We start from the raw sequence: 23,295 nt of genomic DNA, 5'->3' as shown, positions 1-23,295 counted from the left end.
GAGGCGGTGTGAGGAAACAGGAAACATCACTGCCTCTATCTTTCTATCTAAGTTTTAAAACACCAAAAACAAACTCTGAACTGGCCGGGAGTTTGGGGAACAGCTGACTGTTTCCTCAGTCCCTCCGTCTCTTTTCATCATATAAACGATCTGACAGAAAACAGTAACTGTGAAATATAAAGTCTAGTTGTGCTACATCGGGGGGGGTTAAAGGACACTGTGTGTGTGTGTGTGTGTGTTATGATTACTACATGTTTCATGTTTTCTCTCTCTTCTCTTTCCTCTTTAGCTGCATGAGGAAAACGTCCCGAGGAGCGTCCAGAACGCAGCGACGTCGGCGCTCCAAGTCGCCCATCCTGCACCCTCCCAAGTTCACCTACTGCAGCGCCGCCGCCGCCGGCTCGCCACTGTCTCCTCCAAGCGGCTGCCTGAAGCACCAGCGCCTGGCCGTGCCCGAGGGGGCGGAGCCTCGTCCCGCCTGCGATGTTGCTAACCCCACCCAGAAAGAGCTCTCTCCTTCGGCCGCTCCCGGCCACATCTCCCCGCTGGTCTTTGGCTCCCGCAGCGAATACGAGACACACGTCGGAGCCGCGGTTTCCCCGCGCCCGCCCCTAAAGAAGACCCCCGGCGCGACATCATCCCCCAGGAAGGACGGAGGAATCTCCGGAGAGTCGAGCGAGGAGAGCGGTTCGGAAAAAAGTGCCTGCGAGGAAGCAGAAGTGCCGCAGACATCCCGCCCCGCGGACGCCGATGCTGCTGACTTCCGCGCTTTGTCGGAGCTCCACAGCCGCCGCGGCAGCGCCACAGAAATCCCCCGCCCCCCCTGCTCCTGCGCGTGGCAGAACAGCTCGGATCCCCTGGAGGAGGAACGCCGGCAGGCGGCGGCCGAATCTCCGTCTCAGTGCCGGTGTCGGTCGCAACATCATCCGGGCTGGAGCGGCGTGGAGGTGTACTCCTTCACGGGGCTCCGCAACGCCACGTTAGAGTGCGAGGGGAGCCTGGCGAGCGGCGGCGGAGACGCCAGAACTCTCAGCGCCAACGGCAACGCTTCGTTGTCGCCGTCATCGTCAGGCTCCCCGCGCTCGTGTTCGGAGCAGGCGCGCGCCTACGTGGACGACATCACGATAGAGGACCTTTCTGGCTACATGGAGTATTATCTCTACATCCCCAAGAAGATGTCACACATGGCCGAGATGATGTACACTTAAGAGGGAGACGAAACGAAAAGAGAAGATAATTATAATATCAGAGTAAATGAATATAAAGGTAAAGAGGTTTTCGGTTGTTGAGGGAAAAGAAGGAATGTCAGTAGAGTTTAGGAGAACGGATCAGACGTGAGAGTTGTGATTTAAATTAAATATACAACGTTAACTGATGTTTAAACCCAGGATGAAATGTTTCCGTTGTCCCCTGTCCCCTCTCCTTTTCATTTCATTAAAAATGATTCCCATTTATTTCTCATTCGTTTTGACTTTTGCCTTTTGTTTGTGCTCCGTTGTTTAAATGCCAGCCGAAGGGGCTTTGGCTCTCGGTGCAGACGGAGACGATAGCAGGAATGATGAAACTTGTAACGCCGAGTGTTTGTGGTGTCGTGAGCTGTGCGCGTCACCTGTCTGCATTCACTTTCTCTCAATAAAGAAGAAAACTGGTTTTTGTTGGAAAATGCATCTTTGTCTCTTCAGTCAAAGGACAAATAATGAACAACAGCGTCTATTCACTTCACACACAGACAATGTGTCAACAGAAAAACATTCAGTATTAAAACAAACATTCAAAAAGTGTCTAAAAAGTGCCAAAAGCTCAAAGATCTTCAGTTTCCTGTCCCAGAGGAGAGAAGAAACTAGAACATATTCACATTTAACACGCTGACATCAGAGAAGTTTGACTTTATTTTCATAAAAAAAATGGCTCAAATCGATTATTAAAATAGTTGGAGACTAATTTAGTAGTTAAGAACTAATAGATTCATCTTTGCAGCTGCTTTTCCAACATGAAATGAATTTGGCTCAGTGTGACTGTCATGCTGTAATTCTCTGTAATGCTCTACCTTTGTGTGCTTTAAAAACAAAAAGTCCAACATGTATTTAATAATACATATACATTAATATTATAATACTTTTGTTTGACCCTAATACTTTGTTTTTGTCTGACAGTAAAGAAGGAAACAGCGCCATCCAGTGATGACGGAGGAAAAGATCACAAAAACAAGGAGAAATAAATAAAAATAGACAGTTCAACAGTAAGAAATTAATAAAACAGAAGATATTTTTTTAACTATTTTTTTTAATATTTATTTTCATTATTATGTAGAAAAAAATCAAATATTTGAAGTAAAAAAGAAAGCAAACGTTTTGCCTTTTTTTTTTTAAATCTTTTTATTTATGTATTTGTCTTGTTTTTATTCCTTATTTATTTATCTATTTTTTCCTTAGTTTTTATTATTTTTCATATATTTTTTTAATTTTTATAACTTTCTTATTTTTATTTTATTTTTTAAATATGAACGTCTTTGTAGTTATTTGTATCGTCTTTATTCCTTATTTATTTATCTATTTTATCTTATTTTTTGTTAAACATGAGTCTTTTTTATTGTTTTTATTATTTTTCATATATTTTATTAATATTTTTTATTTTTATAACTTTATTTTTTATTTTTTAAATATGCAAGTTTTTTTTCTTCATTATTTTTCTATTTAAAAATTTTTTTTTTAAATATTTTTTCTATTTAATTTTTAGACACGAAAGTCTTTTAATTTAAAAAAAAAATCTTCATTTTTACTGTTTATTATTTATTTTTCTTTTTTATTTATTTTTTTAGATACGAAAGTCCTGACAGATGCTCAGTTGAAATCCTCTTTTTAAACTTCAATAGTTTCAATTTATTTTTACCGTATTATGTTATATTATAACAATACATAATTATATGTATTATTCTGTATACAATTTAAATATAAAACAAGTTCTTATTTTATATTCATCTGTATCAGAGCTCGGATGTGGCCCAATCAGACGGCGCCAACTGGACGTTGTTCCCGGAATGTTCTGCCTTCGACCAATCACAGCAAAATGCGTGGAAGACCACGGAACGAGTTACACCTCTGGACCAATAAGACGCCGACATAGTGTGACGTAGCACCGGAAACCCTGTGCAATCAGGAACGCTGCTCACTTTACCGGCGTCTGTAGCGATTCATGAGTACGAATGAGTTGTTTTTCTTCCAGCAGCGGTTAGATAAGAAAATATAAACGTTGTTCGAGTTATTCGTGCCCGAAAATGTTGTGTTTAAGCGGGTTGTCGGTGGCTCTCGCGCTCTCTCTCGTGCCCGGTCCCGCTGATGCCCTGAAAGACGGAGAGTGTGAAGGTAGGTTTTTGTGTGCTAGCTTCAGGTAGCTATAGATGCTACAAAAATCAGCTAAATGGCAACTTTTATGTTATCACAGGGAGCAGAAATCTCCTTTTACAGAGTCTGGGGTTTATATGAAGTGTAGAAACGGTAGGTAATGACTGGGAAAGGGTTTTTAAGTGGCGGTGTAACGTATTTGTGTGATGCTCACAGATTTCCGGACAGAACAACATCCAAAGCTACCTGTGTGCTGCTTACAAAAACAGTCTTTTGGACATAAAATCCTGAGACTGGTAGACGTTCAGCCCTTTGAATCCAGGAATAAACATGTATTTTATTTCTTAAATCAACCATGATCCTATAGTGTGAGCCTAACTATGAGCCTATAGTGTGATGTGCCATTTCTGCATAATGTCTTTTAACTTTGTAAAGGAAGTTATTATTCTCCTGTATTTATAGGCGTAGTGGGGGGCACTAACCTTTTGGCTGGTGGATGAAAAAGTTAATTTTGAACCCTACCTGTAACCCCCCCCCCCCAATGATCAGAACTGGGCTTTTTCCAAAGTTTCTGCAATTTTTTTTTTTTTTAAATGTCATATCTCCTGCATCCCGCCCCAAAATCTAAACCTGTGTTCATTCAACAGCAGGACAGCTCACGAACGATTAGCATTTTGACATTCACTTTGCATCCTTCCTGATATGCAGCACTTTCAGCGGGGGTGTAGGTGGAAACCAGCTGAGCCCAGAGAGGCCGTCAGGGGTTAATGTGTCAGAGCGAAAGTGGGAGGTGGGGCGTATTTGGGGGTCAGCGATGGCAGGTTTAACCTAATCTGTAGCAAAGGAGGGTGCTACTCCACTGTCTCCACTGTGTGCCCTTACACATGCGCGCGCACACACACACACACATTTGCATTGTTTCTATTATATAGATTGTACTCTGTTCCACGCCCTCTGACAGTATAAACCACAGTGTGAGTCTATTTTGTGGAGCTGCGAGGCAAACAGAGCTGTGAAACTCTGGGGAATTTGATTATGTAGTGGCAACGGTGCGTTGAAAAGACCAGGCTGTTCTCAAGAACCACTCGTACATATCGCTACGAAAAGTAACACACTGTTATTTGTATGTATTCTAGTAGGCCTATTTATTGCTGTCAGCAGCACGTTGACTGATATAAAATGTCAGACAGAAATTTAAAGGGGAGTTCATAATTTCTGTATTTCAGTATTTTTTATCGAGCGTTTTGCACAGAAAACTCAGATTGGACAGATAGCTAGCTGTCTGGATTTACCCTGCAGAGATCTGAGGAGCAGTTAACCATAGTCTTCACAAATCCACCAGAGGTTAGAACGCCAACACAAAGACAGAGGAAGGGGACGGACATCCGGCTGAAAAGAGGGACATCTGGCGGAATTTCCGTCGGCACCGGAGCAATCCTAGAAATTAAACTTACCAGGGTTCAACATTAAAGGAACCTGCCGACTTATTGGGACTTTGTCTTATTCCCCGTATCCCCCAGAGTTAGATAAGTCCATACATACCCTTCTCATCTCCGTGCGTGTCGTAACTCTGTCTGACGCCCCCACCGCTAGCCTAGCTTAGCACAGATCCTGGAGGTAACCGGCTCCATCTATCCTAGCTTAGCACAGATCCTGGAGGTAACCGGCTCCATCTAGCCTACTGCTCCCAATAAGTGACAAAATAACGCCAACATGTTCCTATTTATATGTTGTGATTTGTAGAGTCACAGCGTGTACAAATAACAAGGTCACATGACACACAGCCATCTTCTAACCGTATATAAACTGGGAACTATATTCTCAGAAAGGCAAAGCACTGCTACAATGAGAAGGGTATGTAAGGACTTATCTAACTGGGGGATACGGTGAATAAGCCAAAGTCCCAATAAGTCGGCGTGGTCCTTAACGGTTGCCGGATGGCAGGCTTGTTTTGCTCAACCAACATTGCAAAAACTAAGTTTACCATTATCTCAAATATTGGTGTGGGATTAAATCCCAAGTTGTATCACAATACGATATATCGATTGTTTGGACAACAATACAATATTTTCTGATATCACAAAGTCTGCCTATTCATTAATGCCCATTTAACACAATCAGTAACACTTATATCAACACACAAAGCAACTCAAATATTTGTTTAAAAAAAGTATAAATGTAAGGTGGTCATTTCAAAATAAAGGCGCAACTTAAAGATGTGTATCGATATTTTAGATTTTGCATCCTTCCTTCCTCCCTTCCTTACTTATTTCCTACTTTCCTTCATCCCTCCCTTACTTCCTTCCTCCCTTCCTTCCTTCCCTCCTTCCTTACTTCGCTCTTTCCTACCTTCCTCCCTTCCTTCCTTCCTTCCTTCTTTACTTCCCTCTTTCCTACCTTCCTCCCTTCCTTCTCTCCTCCCTCTTCCAGCTTCCTGGTAATCCCTCTCTCCGGCCTGCATCGATTATATTAGATTGTTGATGATTGAATCGATATATCAGTTAGAAAGAATAACAAACCCAACACTCATAGCAGAAATCACACAATATTTGAGTCATAACTTGTGTTTATCTGTCACTACGTTGGACTCCTGTGAGGATAAAATCTCCTACCTCTGGTTGCCTCTTGAAAGTTGTTTTTAATACGCATTTTCCCTTTCTGTTTCAGTGTGTATTTCCTTCCTGGGGAAGTTTTACCAATCGCTAAAAGACAACAACGTAAAGTTCAACGCCGCAGACATCGAGAACGCCATCATAAAGAGCTGCAAAGAGGCTAAAGGCAAAGACAACCGCTTTGTGAGTAAACCACAGATAAAATAAATGTTTACTGTCGTGGTTACTTAGGGGGGGGCTTTCACACCTGAAAAGTCCGAAACCAAGGACCGGACCGAGGTTCATGTTTCTGTTCCATTGTCTACATTTGATCCGGTAAGATTTGGTTTCACACTGTTAACGGAGGCCCAACATGTGCCAAACAACGCCCACAGCAGTGTATTTTTCATTTTATTTACCTGAAGTTGCTGCATTCTGGCTGCTGTCTGTAGATTCCTTCATGCACAACTCGTATTCTTTCAGATGTTTCATACCAGATGTTGTAACAGCGGTGATGTTGTGTATAGTTTAGGGTCCTCGCCACCACCAGACTAACTGGCATTGCAAATTGAACATGTAGCTGGACTTGAATGGTCTTCTTTTGACTGAAAGTTCTGCCAAACATCACTTTTTCTGCTCACCAGTTCCATTTTCACTTCCTCACAGCCTACTGCATTGAACGCTCCACCTACGTAAACACCTCCCCGTAATCAACAGCGCCGTCATTACGTCGACCAGCGTAGCGCAAGCGTAGGGTTCGGTTCAGTGGAAAAAAAATTCTAAGGTTCGGCAGAAACCCAACCCCGTCAAAAAGCCCAATATTCAGCCGAATCCTGCATTCGGTGCATCCCTAGACATGAGATGTATATATTTAGCTACAAAAATCCTGGGAGTCGGAATGAGCCCCTGAGAGATTCTTACATGGTTAACCCTTTAAAAACCGTCACGTTTGATTTCCTTCTCCCCATTTCTCGTGTCTAGTGTTACTACATCGGGGCAACGAGCGATGCAGCCACCAAGATTATCAACGAGGTGTCCAAGCCTCTGAGCTACCACGCCCCAGTGGAGAAGATCTGCGAGAAACTCAAGAAGAAGGACAGTCAGATCTGTGAGCTGAAATATGGTAAGGAAGGACAAAAGATTTCTACCTTTTTATATAAAAACACTTTCCTAGAGTTCTCATTCTCGGTGCCATATTTTCCATCTTTTCAGCGTGTGTCTGTGTGTCTCTGTCAAATTTGTACAGTACTTAGTTACAATCCACCACTCATACTTACTTAAGGGTTATACTGTATATATGTATGGTGATAATTTTGTGTGTCCCGCGTAGACAAACAGCTGGACCTGAAGAAGCTTAAAGTGAAGGACCTGAAGAAGATCCTGGAGGAGTGGGGCGAGTCCTGCAAAGGCTGCGCCGAAAAGTCCGACTTCATCCGCAAAATCACAGAGCTAATGCCCAAGTTTGCTCCCGCAGCCGCCAGTGCACGGACAGATCTGTAACGGGGAACAAACGCACAACGCAACACACGCACAACACACACACACAACTTTGGACTTGGCCAAGACTGCTATCCAGCTCTCCCAACTTTACCCTGGTTTCCATGACGTCCTGTCGAAGAGAAAAGGCTCACCGATTTTTTTCGAGTTAGGTCTTAAAACAATGTTGACATACGAACATCAAAAGAAACAGTCGCTGCAACTCCTCTCGTCCAAAAAAACAGAAGAGTTCTCTTCTAATGTAATCCCAAAGTAACAGATTGAGGACAAAAAAAGAGTTTATCTGAAGTTAACAGCAAAATATTAGAGCACATTTTGACAGAGGACTTTGTTTTGTCCCCAGAATGAACAGGAACAACAGTTACAGCAACTGAAAACGGTTTCCATGTACACGTGAGCGTTGTATTAAAGGGTAACTGCTGTTTTTGTTTTTTCTCAACCCTATTTTCCTATGTTTTTGTGTTTAAGTGACTGATGGGAACACCAATCTTTGACAAGCTTGTATTTACCTTCACAAAAGTGCTCGTTTTACCGCTGACAGGCTCAGATTAATATTCTAAGTGTCTGACAACATTATGGAAAGGATTTCTAAGGAGGTCGATCTTTCTGTTAAAGAGTAAGATCCTTTTTTTAAACCTAAAAACATCCGTGAAATCGCGTTCGCTAAACCCACCAGACTCCATGTAAATAAACAGTAATTTTAGCATCGTAAAATACACTTCGTTCAAAGTGGACAGAAACAAAATAAAACCATGACAAGACGTTTTGGGTCGTCTTTTCCACTTTTCCAACCATCACAACTCTAGGTTTGGTTGAAATAAACACATAGTTTACAGATTTACATGTGAAAATACTTAGGCTCTATACACGCTTTTTTAAATGGAGTCTGGTGGGTTTGGCGCTAGCGACTTCAGAGCTGTTTCTGGTTAAACAGAAAGGTCTCAAAGAGGTTTTAAAGGTCTGTCTCTGTCGGTTACAGCAGACCAACGTCAAACATTGTTGTTCCCATCAGTCACTTAGACAGACAAACATACAGGTTGAAAAAAAAAAAAACGGTCGTTACTCTTTAAGATACATTCCTTTAAAGTTCATGTAAACAAAAGCCCATGACCGCTTTCCCCTTTTTAACCTCTAATTTAGTCTTTTTCAGTTAACAAAGTCACCCATATTCCAACACAGAGTCAAACACATTGTGCCAATATTAAAAAAAAATGAACGTAACTACTTTTGTTTTCTTATTTCTTTATATTATACAGCACCATGTGGCCTGGCCAGTAATCCACAAGAAGTTCAACTTTATTTTATGGGAATGGCTGTGAATATTCAACACTCACAACAAGAAGCAGCAAATGGTCTTCTCCTAGGAAAATGCAGGTGCTAATTAGGGCTGCACGATATGAGGAAAATGTGCAATAACGGTGTGGAATATCACGACAAATAATCCGATATTAAAGTGTTCTCAGTTCTGCTGCTTTCAGTCGTCTGCTTAAGTACAACAAACTGCTTGTTGACTTAAAAACAAATGAAAGGAAATCACTTCCAACTTTGTTTTATTGAACAAATCGAACATTGAATTGAACATAAAAGGCAGCACTTAAAAAAAAAAAAAAAAAAAAAAAAAGGTTACATTTTAAAGTGCAGTTTTCTGCTGATATTTTCTTTTAACTAACAGAAACTCGGGAGTGTCTTAACCGATGCATCGCAGCTTTTCGCGGTGTTTATTGCGCCGGTTGATGTCGCGATGACAATAAAAACGATATGTTGTGCAGCCCTCGTGCTACGCAACTGTTTGTCAGTGGGTTATAAGGAATACTTTGAAAGGAGAATTGAATGCATTCATTTTTGTAAATCTGGCTGAAATGAGGAAGAATGATTTCAGACTTCTTGTAGTTAGAGCCTCTCTCGAGGGAAGTTCTGTACAAAACTAAATACTCACAGAGGCCATCGAGTATGGGTGACTTATGTTAAAGCACACTTAACTAGTCTTTGACACCGGAAGGTGCGCTAGCAAATATTCTAAGTGTCTGACAACATTAAAGAAAGGATTTTTAAGGAGTGAAGAGCTTTCTGTTAAAGAGTAAGATCCTTTTTCTAAACCTAAAAACATCTGTGAAATCGCATTCGCTAAACCCACCAGACTCCATGTAAAAAAACAGTAATTTTAGCATCGTAAAATACACTTCATTCAAAGTGGACAGAAACAAAATAAAACTATGAAAGGCCGTTTTGGGTCGTCTTTCCACTTTTCCAACCCTCACAACTCTATGTTTGGTTGAAATAAACACAGTTTACTGATTTCCATGTGAAAATATGTTGGCTTTATACACGCTAAAAGTACAGTTTTTTTAAATGGAGTCTGGTGGGTTTAGCGCTAGCGACTTCAGAGCTGTTTCTGGTTAAACAGAAGGGTCTCAAAGAGGTTTTAAAGGTCTATCTCTGTCGGTTACAGCAGACCAACGTCAAACATTGTTGCAGCACTTGTGTCGGCAAAGTAACGCATATTTACTGTAGGTAAGATATTTATTTAGGCTTTTTCTTTTTTAAAGATTTAGGTTTTTTCATTTCTACTAAGTGATGGTTGTTTCCCGGCTTTGTTTTGGGTCTTTGTTTTGATCTGACTGTTGACATCCCAGATGGTTTCTGAAGTGCTGATGTAAGTGTTGTGAACATTGTAACAAGGCAGCAAAATACAGATTATTCTAACTACTCGTCAGACCTTCTTCCACAGCGCTGCGGAGGAAGGTCTGGCTAGTCCACACAGCATTCCTGGATGGGAGAAAAACCTGCTCTGGTTTCTTGGCATTTCTTTAAACCAATCACAACATTTTAGGGTTCCTGAACATGGAGAGAAACAACATATTTTCTTCCACATGTTGCAGAAAGTGACCAGTTAAACCTCCCAAAAAAATGGATAAGATATGGGGGATAGATATTTTATTGTTTGATGTAAGCAAACGGTGTGTACGAAGAAAAAAAAAAAGCGGGAAATGAAAACTTATAACATTCTGTTCTGTTTCACAGTGACCTTCTCATGTCTTTTGTTACAACTGTACTGTTCTTTTTTTTCATTAAAACATGAAAAAGGCCATGTGGAGTGGAGGATAGGATTTCCTTTAACGTGTCCGTTAAGAGACGAGGGTAACGTTGACATGAAATGTGTTCTTAGTGAATCAAATAGTCCAAAAACTGATTCCAGATAGCTTTGAATGAATACCTGAACGGAAAGTTAGACATTCATTTTCTGTATCCACATATTTGTACAGTATATATATTTTTTTAAACTTTTATTCAACATTGAGGTGTCAAACATTGTGATGTACTAAAAAAAAAGACCAGATAGCCTTGTTAGATGTTTAATGACCAGCGTTTTAAATAATAGTTTGATGGGCCACAAGATGCTTTGCATCAGGTTGTAGCACAAATGCTATTTTCAGCCCGTAGTTCCTGGGCAGGAAGGAAAAACATGAATTATTCAATATTCAGTGCAAGCTACAATAATACAAATGTGCAAAGTTGCATCAATGAAATTATCATGGGCTCAGTCGTTCCCACATCCTAAAACCAGTCCCCCCTCCCATTACACACACACACACACAAAATAAAAACAGTTTTTTCAGAATTTTTTTTAATCTCTTGTCTCTAAATGGCTTTTGGGTCCACGTTAAATTCTAATTCTATATATATATATTTTGACAGCCTTAATATATGTATTCTTTAAATTCACATAACATTTTTTTTGTTGTTTTGCACTTATGCAAGTACATTTTGCCAGATAAAACAAATACGTTAACAATGTATTCAATGTTAAATTTCTCATGTTACAAAAAAATAATCTTCTTTATGTCCTTAACTTTACTGTGGTCCAAAATAAAGCGTGTTACGTCATGACGTCCGCCGACGATGCGTCACGCAGTCTCCGCTCCCCCTTAGCGAGAGCGCACATTCCTATTGTCCAAGATGGCGGCGTAGGTGTAGATCCTCCGCGGCTGACATGTTTTTAAACGAGTTTATGCTTTTATTTCGATATATATGCAAGTATTCAGCGTCTTGAGCGGTTGGGTGTCTTTGTCGAAGCTGTCGTCTGCCTCGCTGTTTTTGCTAACACCCCTGGAAATCGCTCCGCGAGCCGGATTCCCGTTGCAGGCACCGAAAAGTTTGAGCTCCATCATCCTTCGAAGATGAAGAGGCAGGCCGGGAGAGAGGCTAGTCCGTCCAGGGCCGTCGCTAAACGGATACGGGAAAGGGAACGGGAGAGCGGACGGAGAGAGGAGCTACCGCCGCCGCCGCTGGCTCTGCTGCTGGCGGAGAGCCGGGGGTATCACCGCCGCAGCCGGAGCAGGGAGAGAGAGAAGCCGCGGCTCAGAGACGAGCGCGCGGCCGCTGCACTGGAGCTCCACCACCGGCACGAGCTCAGCCTCCTCGGCCGCCCGCCGCTACGTACCACGGCCGCGGCGGAGCTCCCCGCCGCCAGACCGGGCACACTGGAGTACAAAACGCTGCTCATCAGCAACCTCGGCTCGCAGGTCTCGGACGAGGACGTGGAGGACGCGCTGTTTCACGAGTTCAAAAAGTTCGGGGACGTTAGCGTGAAACTGTCGCACACGCCGGAGCTGGGACGCATCGCGTACGTGAATTTCCGTCACCCGGAGGACGCAAAAGAAGCCAGGCACGCCAAATCCTCCAGGTTAGTTCTGGGTGAGCGGCAGTTAAAAATCGAACCCATGTACGTCAGAAGGCGCAGCGTCACGCCGCCAGACGCGGGATATCTGCCACTGCATGCGCCGTTCCCCTACAGACAGCGGTCCATTTCCCCGCCTGGTCCCGGTGCGAGCAACATCAGAGACATCAGAGCCAGACATTACGCCCTGGAGACCCTGGGGCTCAGCAGAGAGAGGGAGAGGCTTCTGGATTATTATGGTATGTTGGATGAGAGGGGCCGGCCCTATGGCATCCCAACAATGCCAGTAGTGGAGGATTTAAAACCAGAGGATGACCAGAGGGCGACCAGCAACCTTTTTATTGGAAATTTGGACGGTAATGTTACAGAGGCAGAACTGAGGAGGGGGTTTGACAAGTATGGCGTCATTGAGGATGTCGTGATTAAACGGCCCGCCCGTGGACAGGGCGGGGCGTACGCTTTTGTGAAGTTTCAGAACCTGGACATGGCGCACCGGGCCAAAGTGGCCATGCAGGGGCGACTCATGGGCGGAAATCCGATCAAGATCGGCTACGGCAAAGCCAACCCCACCACGCGGCTCTGGGTGGGCGGTCTCGGCCCTGGGAACTCCCTCGCCGCCCTCGCCCGGGAGTTCGACCGCTTTGGAAGTATACGGAGTATCGACTACGGCAAGGGGGACAGTTTTGCTTACATTCAGTATGAAAGTTTGGACGCTGCCCAAGCCGCCTGCGGCCAGATGAGGGGGTTCCCTTTGGGCGGGCCCGAGCGGCGTTTAAGGGTTGACTTTGCTAAGGTCGAGGAGAGCCCCTCTCGACCGTTTCCCCCCGGATACCAGCCGCCCGTCGCAGCCCCCTCCCACTACGACGTTCTCGGGGACGCCTACAGCCGCCATCGCAGCCTGGAGCGGGAGCTGCGAGGAGCCAGGGACCGCTCGCCGCCGCCGCCGTCCTCCTACAGCCTCATCTCGGCGAGGGAGAGAGAGCGGGCACTGCTGGAGAGAGACTTTCCCAGCAGCCCCACCCGCAGCCTGGAGAGAAGAGCGGGGGGCGTGGAGGCGTTCGGGCGGAGCGGGCGATCGGCGAGGAGCCGCAGCCGCAGCCGGGAGCGGTGGCTGAAAGAGAGGGAGGAGAGGAGGAACCGGAGGAGGAGTCTGTCCGCCGACCGACCGCCGGAGGACAGAGAGAGGGAGAAGGAGAAAGAGAGGGGGAGGTCGCGGGTTCGGGGGCCCGTTTCTCCTGATGCGAGCCCCGACCGAGCGCAGGTTCGGGCGCCGGACTCCACCACAGAGCCGAGAGACCACTCCCCCGCCGCCACCGACGAGGACCCGCCGTCCGGCCGCCACCACGGCAAAAGACCCGGCGAACACCTCAACAACCACCACCACCACCCCCATCGTGGCAGCAGTGAGCTAATCGCGGCCGTCTCCCCCGCCGCCGCCCACACGGACGCCACGCACACCTCCTCTTCCCCTCCCGGCACGCTGTCGGAGTTCGCCCAGGCATCGCTGCCCAAAACGTGGCACGGCTTCTTCGCCCTGAAGAACAGCAGCTTCCCCACGGAGCTGTACATGCTGGAGGGCGGGGCCGCATTCTTCAGCGCCGTGATGCGCGACACGCTGAAGCTGCAGAGCCAGAACCAGCCGGGCCAGCTGAAGATCGCCCAGCGGCTCCGCATGGACCAGACGCGGCTGGACGAGGTGACGCGGCGCATCAAACTCGGCCGCCCCGACGGCTTCGCCATCCTGCTGGCTCTGCAGGGCCCCATCGACCGCCAGGCGCCCGCCCTCGAGCCGGGGCTGCAGGCGCGGCTGCTTCGCCACCTGGTGACCTACCTGCGGAACAAGGAGGCGGCGGGGGTCGTGAGTCTGCCCGCCGCGAAAGAGGGCGGCCCCGGGGCGATGCTGTACGCGTTCCCGCCCGGCGTGTTCTCGCAGCAGTACCTGCAGGCCGCCAAAAGGACTGTGGGTAATCTGGACGAGGAGCACATGGTTATTGTGATCGTCAGTGACACTAATTGAATTACGCTCAAGATTACAGACACTTAAAGTCACACACACACACACGGAGAGAGAGCGGAGAGGAAACGTAACTACAAATACTTCCGTGTTGTTTTTAGAAAGATGTGTTTTTATGGTTTATATTCAGTATCTACACAGCAAAGTACACTACATCTCTCTTTTACCCTCTTCCTCTTTATCACTTCTCCCTCTCTCCAGTGAGCGATTGGTTGTCACATTGTTAACGGTGATTTTACGTACGGAGGCGTATTGCTGCCACGTCTGAAAAAGAAAATACAAATCGGTATCACGTTATTTCGTGGGAATCTCATAGTAATAAGATGTATGGGGATTTTTTTTAACGTTTAACAAGATATTTTGAAGGTTTTAACAACACAGAACTTAGCAAATTATAACAAGAGCATCTTTTCTATTTATCAAGTTATAACGTGAAACTTTCCACGTGATAAACCTGATCATTTGTCTTGTTAGAACGCAACAATGAAACATGAAAATATGTAATTAGACGCAAAAATATGTTTTAAAAAAACGCCCAAAAATATCTTGTAAAAAATCTTTTTTTCAAACACAAAAATATGTTATAACGTGAAAACATCTTGTAACTTTATAAAAACGTTCCACTTTCTTTCTAGGCAGCAGTAAGCTTCCGTAGAGTCGCGAGTCTAAATGTAATGAGAAACCCTTAAAAGGAGAGAGGATGTAAATGTAAATGTATAGACCTTTATACTCTTAAGCTGTACCGTACAACACTAAATCTGAGGGTTTGTTCGTGTGCTCGGTTACTTTAATGTTTTCCTTTTTATCCAAATCTACCAAGTTGTTATCCGATTATATATAGATGTGCGTGTGTTTGGGGGGGGGGGGGGGCGGGAAGGTTTTTTATACAAAGTGATTGTACTGTAAACTGAAAGTGGGGACGAGTCTAGAGAGCAGGGTTCAACGTTAAGGGTTTCCCGATGAAGTACAACGCCGCGTTCGGGAGCGTAAATATAACCCAGTTTCCCTGTTTGTGCGTCATCGTATGAATAACCATCAGTAACATTATCGTTCTCTTTACCGCCAGGGAATGTTTGTTGAATGATTTCTTGGAATGTGCTGTCGGCCAATCGGGAATTGAGTTGGTGCTTCACGCTTTACACGTTTTGATGCTTTTAGGTGTTTTTGTTTTTTTATTTATTTTTGACGTTTTTTTTTTTTTTTTCCATTCGACGTTTGATGTTTTTTTGTGTTTTTATACTTGGACTTATTTTTAAATTTTTTTTTACTTTATTTTCTTTTGACATTTGACGTATTTTTATTTTTTTCCCAATGCTTTTGACATTTATTATTATTATTTTATTTATTTACTTTTTGACATTTTTTTTTTTGTTTTTATACTTGGACTTTTTATTATTATTTATTATTTTATTTACTTTTTGACATTTCCTTGTGTTTTTATACTTGGACTTATTTTTTTTACTTTCTTTTCTTTCGACATTTGACTTATTTTTTATTTTTTTTCCCAATGCTTTTGACTTTTTTTTTTTTTTTTTAAATGCCTGGACTTTTTTATTATTTTTTATTTATTTATTTTTTTTACTTTTTTACTTTTTTTTTGGGTGTATTTTTATACTTGGACTTATTTTTTTATTTTTGTTTACTTTTCAACATTTTTCCCCAAGTTTTTTTTTTTTTTTTTTTTTTAGCTTTTGACGTTTTTTTGTGTTGACTTTTTTTGTCAGGTTATTTTTTTATTTTTTTAAATCTTCGAGAAAAAAGATTTGTAATAGGGGCCAGTAAGTAAAAATCCGGGCATTTCGATTTATTTATTTTTCACTTGCGCAAACAGACAAGTGGAAAAACCCCTTAACGTTGAACCCTGCTAGAGACTAAAGTGAATTCCCTGACCCGTCCTGTGACTGTATATTCTACATGGGGAGTGTTTTATCAGTCCAACCATTCCAGATCTCCTTCGTTTTGAAAGGCATGAGTGTGTTTGATCTAGGGCTGCACGATACGAGGAAAACACGCCATAACTTGAGGGCTGGGTATCGGTCAAAAACATTCAACACCGATACCCCAAACCCCCACAAAGGGACAACTACAACGACACAAAATGACTACCAAGAGACGCAAACTACCACGATACTGCGATGTGTTAACTTGCGGCAGTTAATATCGCTATGACGATCAGAAAACTACATGTTGTGCAGCCCTGGTCTGAGGTGTTGTTGCATGCAGGAAAAGGATGAAAACATGTTTGTATTTTGTCTGTCTTTCTGTAATCTGTCTGACAGATCTCAGCTGTTAAACTGGTGCGAAACCTGATCTTATTACTGGTTTGATGATGGTTTTTATATTGTATACAAACTTTTATTCAATTTTAATACACCGATCCATCCATCTGTTATTGTTGCATCTGCCATGACCTTTAGCCTCAGTTACGTCGTTACTTTGTCTCTTAATTCAAACATCCAACATCTTTCAAATGTCCTGTTTTGTCCACAACTCAAAGATCTTCAGTTTCCTGTCCCAGAGGAGAGAAGACACTAGGACATATTCACATTTAACAAGCTGACACCACACAAGTTCTACTTTTTACTGTGTCTGTGTGTGTGTGTGTGTGTGTGTGTGTGTGTGTGTGTGTGTGTGTGTGTGTGTGTGTCTCTCTGTGTGTGTGTCTCTCTGTGTGTGTGTGTGTGTGTGTGTGTGTGTGTGTGTGTGTGTGTGTGTGTCTCTCTCTCTCTCTGTGTGTCTCTCTCTCTGTGTGTGTGTGTGTGTGTGTGTGTGTGTGTGTGTGTGTCTCTCTCTGTATATATGTGTGTGTGTGTGTGTGTCTCTCTCTCTCTCTCTGTGTGTGTCTCTCTCTGTGTGTGTGTGTGTGTGTGTGTGTGCGTGCAGCACCAACGTTTTTTCTTTCATTGTGGATTATTTTCTGAATGAATGGATTGATTGATGAATGAATTTGATCTCTAAAATGGTGAAAAATATGGATCAATGTTTCCCAAAGTCCCAAGATGACGTCCTCAAATGTCTTGTTTTGTCCACAACTCAAAGATCTTCAGTTTACTGTCCCAGAGGAGAGAAGACACTAGAACAATATTCATATTCAACAAGCTCACATCACACAAGTTTGACTGTTTTTACATAAAAAAAAATGTCTCAACCTGATTAATAAATTATCAGAATAGTTGGCAATTTAATAGTTGACACCTAATCTCTGAATCTTTGCAGCTCTTCAAACAACAGCTGCGTGATGATTTCAGTCAAATCCAGCTCCAGAGAGTCTCCTGAGATGTATGGGACTGAACCGCGTTTACTCCGATGTTCAGTGAACGTTTCGTGTCAACTTCGAAGGTGTTTTAGGGACAAAAACAGTTTTTTTTGTTTTTTTGTTTTTTCAAACCAAAACTGAAATATAACAAAAAATAAAATGTGGAAACTGTTGTTGGCAGCTGTAGACTTTTTCCTGTTGTCATGGATTGTGTGTGTGTGTGTGTGTGTGTGTGTTTACCCCGGGCTAGTTTGGCCCCTTTGAACAGTGTTTTTTAAGTCATGTACAGCGCGAATAATTTATGGTAGAAAAAAAAATTGTCAATATAAAGAGGAAGAGTACAGCGATGTCAGTGATAGATTTATTAAACAACAGCCTTGGACCTGGAAACTTGGAAAAAGACGGTAGAAAGAAGGAAATAAGGCAAGAATAGGTCAAAAATAGTAATACAAACTTTGAAAAAGACACAGTAGAAAGAAGGAAGGCAAGGGCGACAAAAGTGACAAAAAATTAAAATGAGCGACAAACTGAAAAAAGTAGAAAAAAACTTTGAAGAAAAAAAGACCGTAGAAGTAACTCCAGCCTTGGAACTGAAAAACATTTAGCAAAAGATGTCATGTACCCCCTGCAGTCCTCCAGAGTACCCCTAGAGGGACACGTACCATCATTTGAGAACCACTGCTTTAGGCCCAGTTTGGGGCCCTAGGCAACATTTTAGCTGATTTGGGTTGTTTTTTTTCCCATCACCATGTCCATCACATTTTTGTTGCTTATTCGATCGCTTATTCTGACGTTTTTGGCTCATTTTTTTCTGCATTTTAGTCGCTTTTTTAAAAACATTTTTGACTTTTTTTTTTCAACACTTTGGGCGTGTCTTTCGACGTTTATATTTATCTTTTTTTCAGTCATTTGGACTTCCGACGCCCCAAGCGTTTCTAAATGTCGTTTCCTCCATTTGATGTTTTACTAAAAACCATATAAAGATTAGAGCTGGAAGATGTTTCTAGTTCTTTCAAAACTCCACGTTTTTAACATTTTCTTTTATATTTTTGTCGCATATTCAGATGTTTTTGTCACTTTTTCCTCAACATATTTTTTTGTCATTATCTTTCACTTTTCTTCAGTCTTTTGGACTCCCGGCGCCCCCTGGGGGGGCCATGTCAACCTTGAAAATGTCAAAACTCAGAGGAATATTAATTTAATCAGGGAACAGAAATCAGATTTTAAGAATGTAGTCTTTGTTTTAAATCAGTAAACTGTTCAAAGATGTAAAGACTGAAGAAGAATCAGACGACGCGTAACACTGAAGATAAACAGTTTAATTCCCGCTTTGTTTACAGACAAACTAAATGTCAAAAGTTAAGAAGACTTAAACGAAAAGCTGAGAAACACAAAAGCAGACGTGTGTGTGTGTGTGTGTGTCTCTCAAACTCAAAGAGGCTTTATTACCATGCCCATATTGACACAGTATTGCATAAACAGGGAAACATTTAACCCTTGTGTTGTATTCCCGTCAACCTTGAAAACAAATTATTTTTTCGACGTATTGGACGCCTTTTTTTTGTTTTTGCTTTTTCCAACGTTTTAAATTGTTAAATGTTTCTTCTACACATTTTCAGCGCTTATTTCTACGTCCCATATTTTCTAATATAAAACAGAAATTGAAAACGGGTCAATGTGACCCGAAGTCAACACAACACATGAACATCATCCAGTTGTACAGATGCAGACAATAAAGCATCAGGTTAACATTCGTGCAAAAAGCAACAATCATGTCAACATAATGTAACAATAAGAACAAAACTGATGGATATCAGCAATAACATGAAAACAATATTACAATATATATTACAATACTACTGTTGTCTCTCTGCATACTACTCTCTACTGTTGTCTCTCTGCATACTACTCTCTACTGTTGTCTCTCTTCATACTACTCTCTACTGTTGTCTCTCTGCATACTACTCTCTACTGTTGTCTCTCTACATACTACTCTCTACTGTTGTCTCTCTTCATACTACTCTCTACTGTTGTCTCTCTGCGTACTACTCTCTACTGTTGTCTCTCTACGTACTACTCTCTACTGTTGTCTCTCTTCGTACTACTCTCTACTGTTGTCTCTCTACGTACTACTCTCTACTGTTGTCTCTCTACATACTACTCTCTACTGTTGTCTCTCTTCATACTACTCTCTACTGTTGTCTCTCTACATACTACTCTCTACTGTTGTCTCTCTACATACTACTCTCTACTGTTGTCTCTCTGCATACTACTCTCTACTGTTGTCTCTCTGCATACTACTCTCTACTGTTGTCTCTCTGCATACTACTCTCTACTGTTGTCTCTCTGCATACTACTCTCTACTGTTGTCTCTCTTCATACTACTCTCTACTGTTGTCTCTCTACATACTACTCTCTACTGTTGTCTCTCTGCATACTACTCTCTACTGTTGTCTCTCTACATACTACTCTCTACTGTTGTCTCTCTACATACTACTCTCTACTGTTGTCTCTCTGCATACTACTCTCTACTGTTGTCTCTCTTCATACTACTCTCTACTGTTGTCTCTCTACATACTACTCTCTACTGTTGTCTCTCTACATACTACTCTCTACTGTTGTCTCTCTTCATACTACTCTCTACTGTTGTCTCTCTTCATACTACTCTCTACTGTTGTCTCTCTACATACTACTCTCTACTGTTGTCTCTCTGCATACTACTCTCTACTGTTGTCTCTCTTCATACTACTCTCTACTGTTGTCTCTCTACATACTACTCTCTACTGTTGTCTCTCTTCATACTACTCTCTACTGTTGTCTCTCTACATACTACTCTCTACTGTTGTCTCTCTGCATACTACTCTCTACTGTTGTCTCTCTTCATACTACTCTCTACTGTTGTCTCTCTGCATACTACTCTCTACTGTTGTCTCTCTGCATACTACTCTCTACTGTTGTCTCTCTGCATACTAGTCTCTACTGTTGTCTCTCTGCATACTACTCTCTACTGTTGTCTCTCTACATACTACTCTCTACTGTTGTCTCTCTACATACTACTCTCTACTGTAGTCTCTACATACTACTCTCTACTGTAGTCTCTACATACTACTCTCTACTGTAGTCTCTACATACTACTCTCTACTGTAGTCTCTACATACTACTCTCTACATACTACTCTCTACTGTTGTCTCTCTACATACTACTCTCTACTGTTGTCTCTCTACATACTACTCTCTACTGTTGTCTCTCTTCATACTACTCTCTACTGTTGTCTCTCTTCATACTACTCTCTACTGTTGTCTCTCTACATACTACTCTCTACTGTTGTCTCTCTGCATACTACTCTCTACTGTTGTCTCTCTACATACTACTCTCTACTGTTGTCTCTCTGCATACTACTCTCTACTGTTGTCTCTCTACATACTACTCTCTACTGTTGTCTCTCTACATACTACTCTCTACTGTTGTCTCTCTGCATACTACTCTCTACTGTTGTCTCTCTGCATACTACTCTCTACTGTTGTCTCTCTACATACTACTCTCTACTGTTGTCTCTCTGCATACTAGTCTCTACTGTTGTCTCTCTGCATACTACTCTCTACTGTTGTCTCTCTACATACTACTCTCTACTGTTGTCTCTCTACATACTACTCTCTACTGTAGTCTCTACATACTACTCTCTACTGTAGTCTCTACATACTACTCTCTACTGTAGTCTCTACATACTACTCTCTACATACTACTCTCTACTGTTGTCTCTCTACATACTACTCTCTACTGTTGTCTCTCTACATACTACTCTCTACTGTTGTCTCTCTGCATACTACTCTCTACTGTTGTCTCTCTGCATACTACTCTCTACTGTTGTCTCTCTACATACTACTCTCTACTGTTGTCTCTCTTCATACTACTCTCTACTGTTGTCTCTCTACATACTACTCTCTACTGTTGTCTCTCTACATACTACTCTCTACTGTTGTCTCTCTACATACTACTCTCTACTGTTGTCTCTCTACATACTACTCTCTACTGTTGTCTCTCTTCATACTACTCTCTACTGTTGTCTCTCTACATACTACTCTCTACTGTTGTCTCTCTACATACTACTCTCTACTGTTGTCTCTCTGCATACTACTCTCTACTGTTGTCTCTCTGCATACTACTCTCTACTGTTGTCTCTCTACATACTACTCTCTACTGTTGTCTCTCTGCATACTACTCTCTACTGTTGTCTCTCTACATACTACTCTCTACTGTTGTCTCTCTTCATACTACTCTCTACTGTTGTCTCTCTACATACTACTCTCTACTGTTGTCTCTCTTCATACTACTCTCTACTGTTGTCTCTCTACATACTACTCTCTACTGTTGTCTCTCTACATACTACTCTCTACTGTTGTCTCTCTCATACTACTCTCTACTGTTGTCTCTCTACGTACTACTCTCTACTGTTGTCTCTCTACATACTACTCTCTACTGTTGTCTCTCTGCATACTACTCTCTACTGTTGTCTCTCTGCATACTACTCTCTACTGTTGTCTCTCTGCATACTACTCTCTACTGTTGTCTCTCTACATACTACTCTCTACTGTTGTCTCTCTACATACTACTCTCTACTGTTGTCTCTCTACATACTACTCTCTACTGTTGTCTCTCTACATACTACTCTCTACTGTTGTCTCTCTACATACTACTCTCTACTGTAGTCTCTACATACTACTCTCTACTGTTGTCTCTCTACATACTACTCTCTACTGTTGTCTCTCTACATACTACTCTCTACTGTTGTCTCTCTGCATACTACTCTCTACTGTTGTCTCTCTGCATACTACTCTCTACTGTTGTCTCTCTACATACTACTCTCTACTGTTGTCTCTCTACATACTACTCTCTACTGTTGTCTCTCTACATACTACTCTCTACTGTTGTCTCTACATACTACTCTCTACTGTAGTCTCTACATACTACTCTCTACTGTAGTCTCTACATACTACTCTCTACTGTTGTCTCTCTACATACTACTCTCTACTGTTGTCTCTCTACATACTACTCTCTACTGTTGTCTCTCTACATACTACTCTCTACTGTTGTCTCTCTACATACTACTCTCTACTGTTGTCTCTCTGCATACTACTCTCTACTGTTGTCTCTCTACATACTACTCTCTACTTTTGTCTCTCTACATACTACTCTCTACTGTTGTCTCTCTGCATACTACTCTCTACTGTTTTCTCTCTACATACTACTCTCTACTGTTGTCTCTCTACATACTACTCTCTACTGTTGTCTCTCTACATACTACTCTCTACTGTTGTCTCTCTACATACTACTCTCTACTGTGTCTCTCTACATACTACTCTCTACTGTTGTCTCTCTACATACTACTCTCTACTGTTGTCTCTCTACATACTACTCTCTACTGTTGTCTCTCTACATACTACTCTCTACTGTTGTCTCTCTGCATACTACTCTCTACTGTTGTCTCTCTACATACTACTCTCTACTGTTGTCTCTCTGCATACTACTCTCTACTGTTGTCTCTCTACATACTACTCTCTACTGTTGTCTCTCTACATACTACTCTCTACTGTTGTCTCTACATACTACTCTCTACTGTTGTCTCTCTACATACTACTCTCTACTGTTGTCTCTACATACTACTCTCTACTGTGTCTCTCTACATACTACTCTCTACTGTTGTCTCTCTCATACTACTCTCTACTGTTGTCTCTCTACATACTACTCTCTACTGTTGTCTCTCTACATACTACTCTCTACTGTTGTCTCTCTACATACTACTCTCTACTGTTGTCTCTCTACATACTACTCTCTACTGTTGTCTCTCTACATACTACTCTCTACTGTTGTCTCTCTACATACTACTCTCTACTGTTGTCTCTCTCATACTACTCTCTACT

At 42.3% G+C, this 23,295-nt stretch overlaps 3 protein-coding genes and 1 long non-coding RNA gene across 4 annotated transcripts in view; all 4 read left to right on the top strand.

Annotated features, from left to right (window-relative positions):
* Positions 1 to 1,667, top strand: part of LOC116056461 (oxidative stress responsive serine-rich 1) — a 4,009-nt gene extending 2,342 nt beyond the window's left edge. The window contains exon 4 of the mRNA XM_031308591.2: positions 290 to 1,667. Within this exon, the coding sequence (XP_031164451.1) occupies positions 290 to 1,208 (919 nt within the window). The 3' untranslated portion in view covers positions 1,209 to 1,667. The remainder of the gene's footprint in view (positions 1 to 289) is intronic.
* A 1,470-nt stretch (positions 1,668 to 3,137) lies between these two features.
* manf (mesencephalic astrocyte-derived neurotrophic factor) lies at positions 3,138 to 7,873 on the top strand. Its single transcript, XM_031308592.2, has 4 exons — positions 3,138 to 3,362; positions 6,009 to 6,136; positions 6,914 to 7,055; positions 7,263 to 7,873. The coding sequence occupies exons 1-4, from the start codon at positions 3,275 to 3,277 to the stop codon at positions 7,430 to 7,432; spliced, it is 528 nt and encodes a 175-aa protein (XP_031164452.2). The 5' UTR covers positions 3,138 to 3,274; the 3' UTR covers positions 7,433 to 7,873.
* Positions 7,874 to 8,353: 480 nt separating this feature from the next.
* LOC118495305 lies at positions 8,354 to 8,650 on the top strand. Its single transcript, XR_004897675.1, has 2 exons — positions 8,354 to 8,484; positions 8,533 to 8,650. It is a non-coding gene; the product is annotated as an uncharacterized LOC118495305 (long non-coding RNA).
* Positions 8,651 to 11,370: 2,720 nt separating this feature from the next.
* Positions 11,371 to 15,342, top strand: rbm15b (RNA binding motif protein 15B). The gene has a single exon (XM_031308607.2). It carries the CDS (start codon positions 11,608 to 11,610, stop codon positions 14,122 to 14,124), a length of 2,517 nt encoding a protein of 838 aa, XP_031164467.2. The 5' UTR covers positions 11,371 to 11,607; the 3' UTR covers positions 14,125 to 15,342.
* Positions 15,343 to 23,295: the final 7,953 nt, after the last annotated feature.

This window comes from Sander lucioperca, chromosome 6 (genome assembly GCF_008315115.2).
Source record: "Sander lucioperca isolate FBNREF2018 chromosome 6, SLUC_FBN_1.2, whole genome shotgun sequence".
Taxonomy (NCBI): Eukaryota; Metazoa; Chordata; class Actinopteri; order Perciformes; family Percidae; genus Sander; species Sander lucioperca.
The sequence above is the reverse complement of the archived record's forward strand: the minus strand, read 5'-3'. Positions and strand labels throughout refer to the sequence as shown.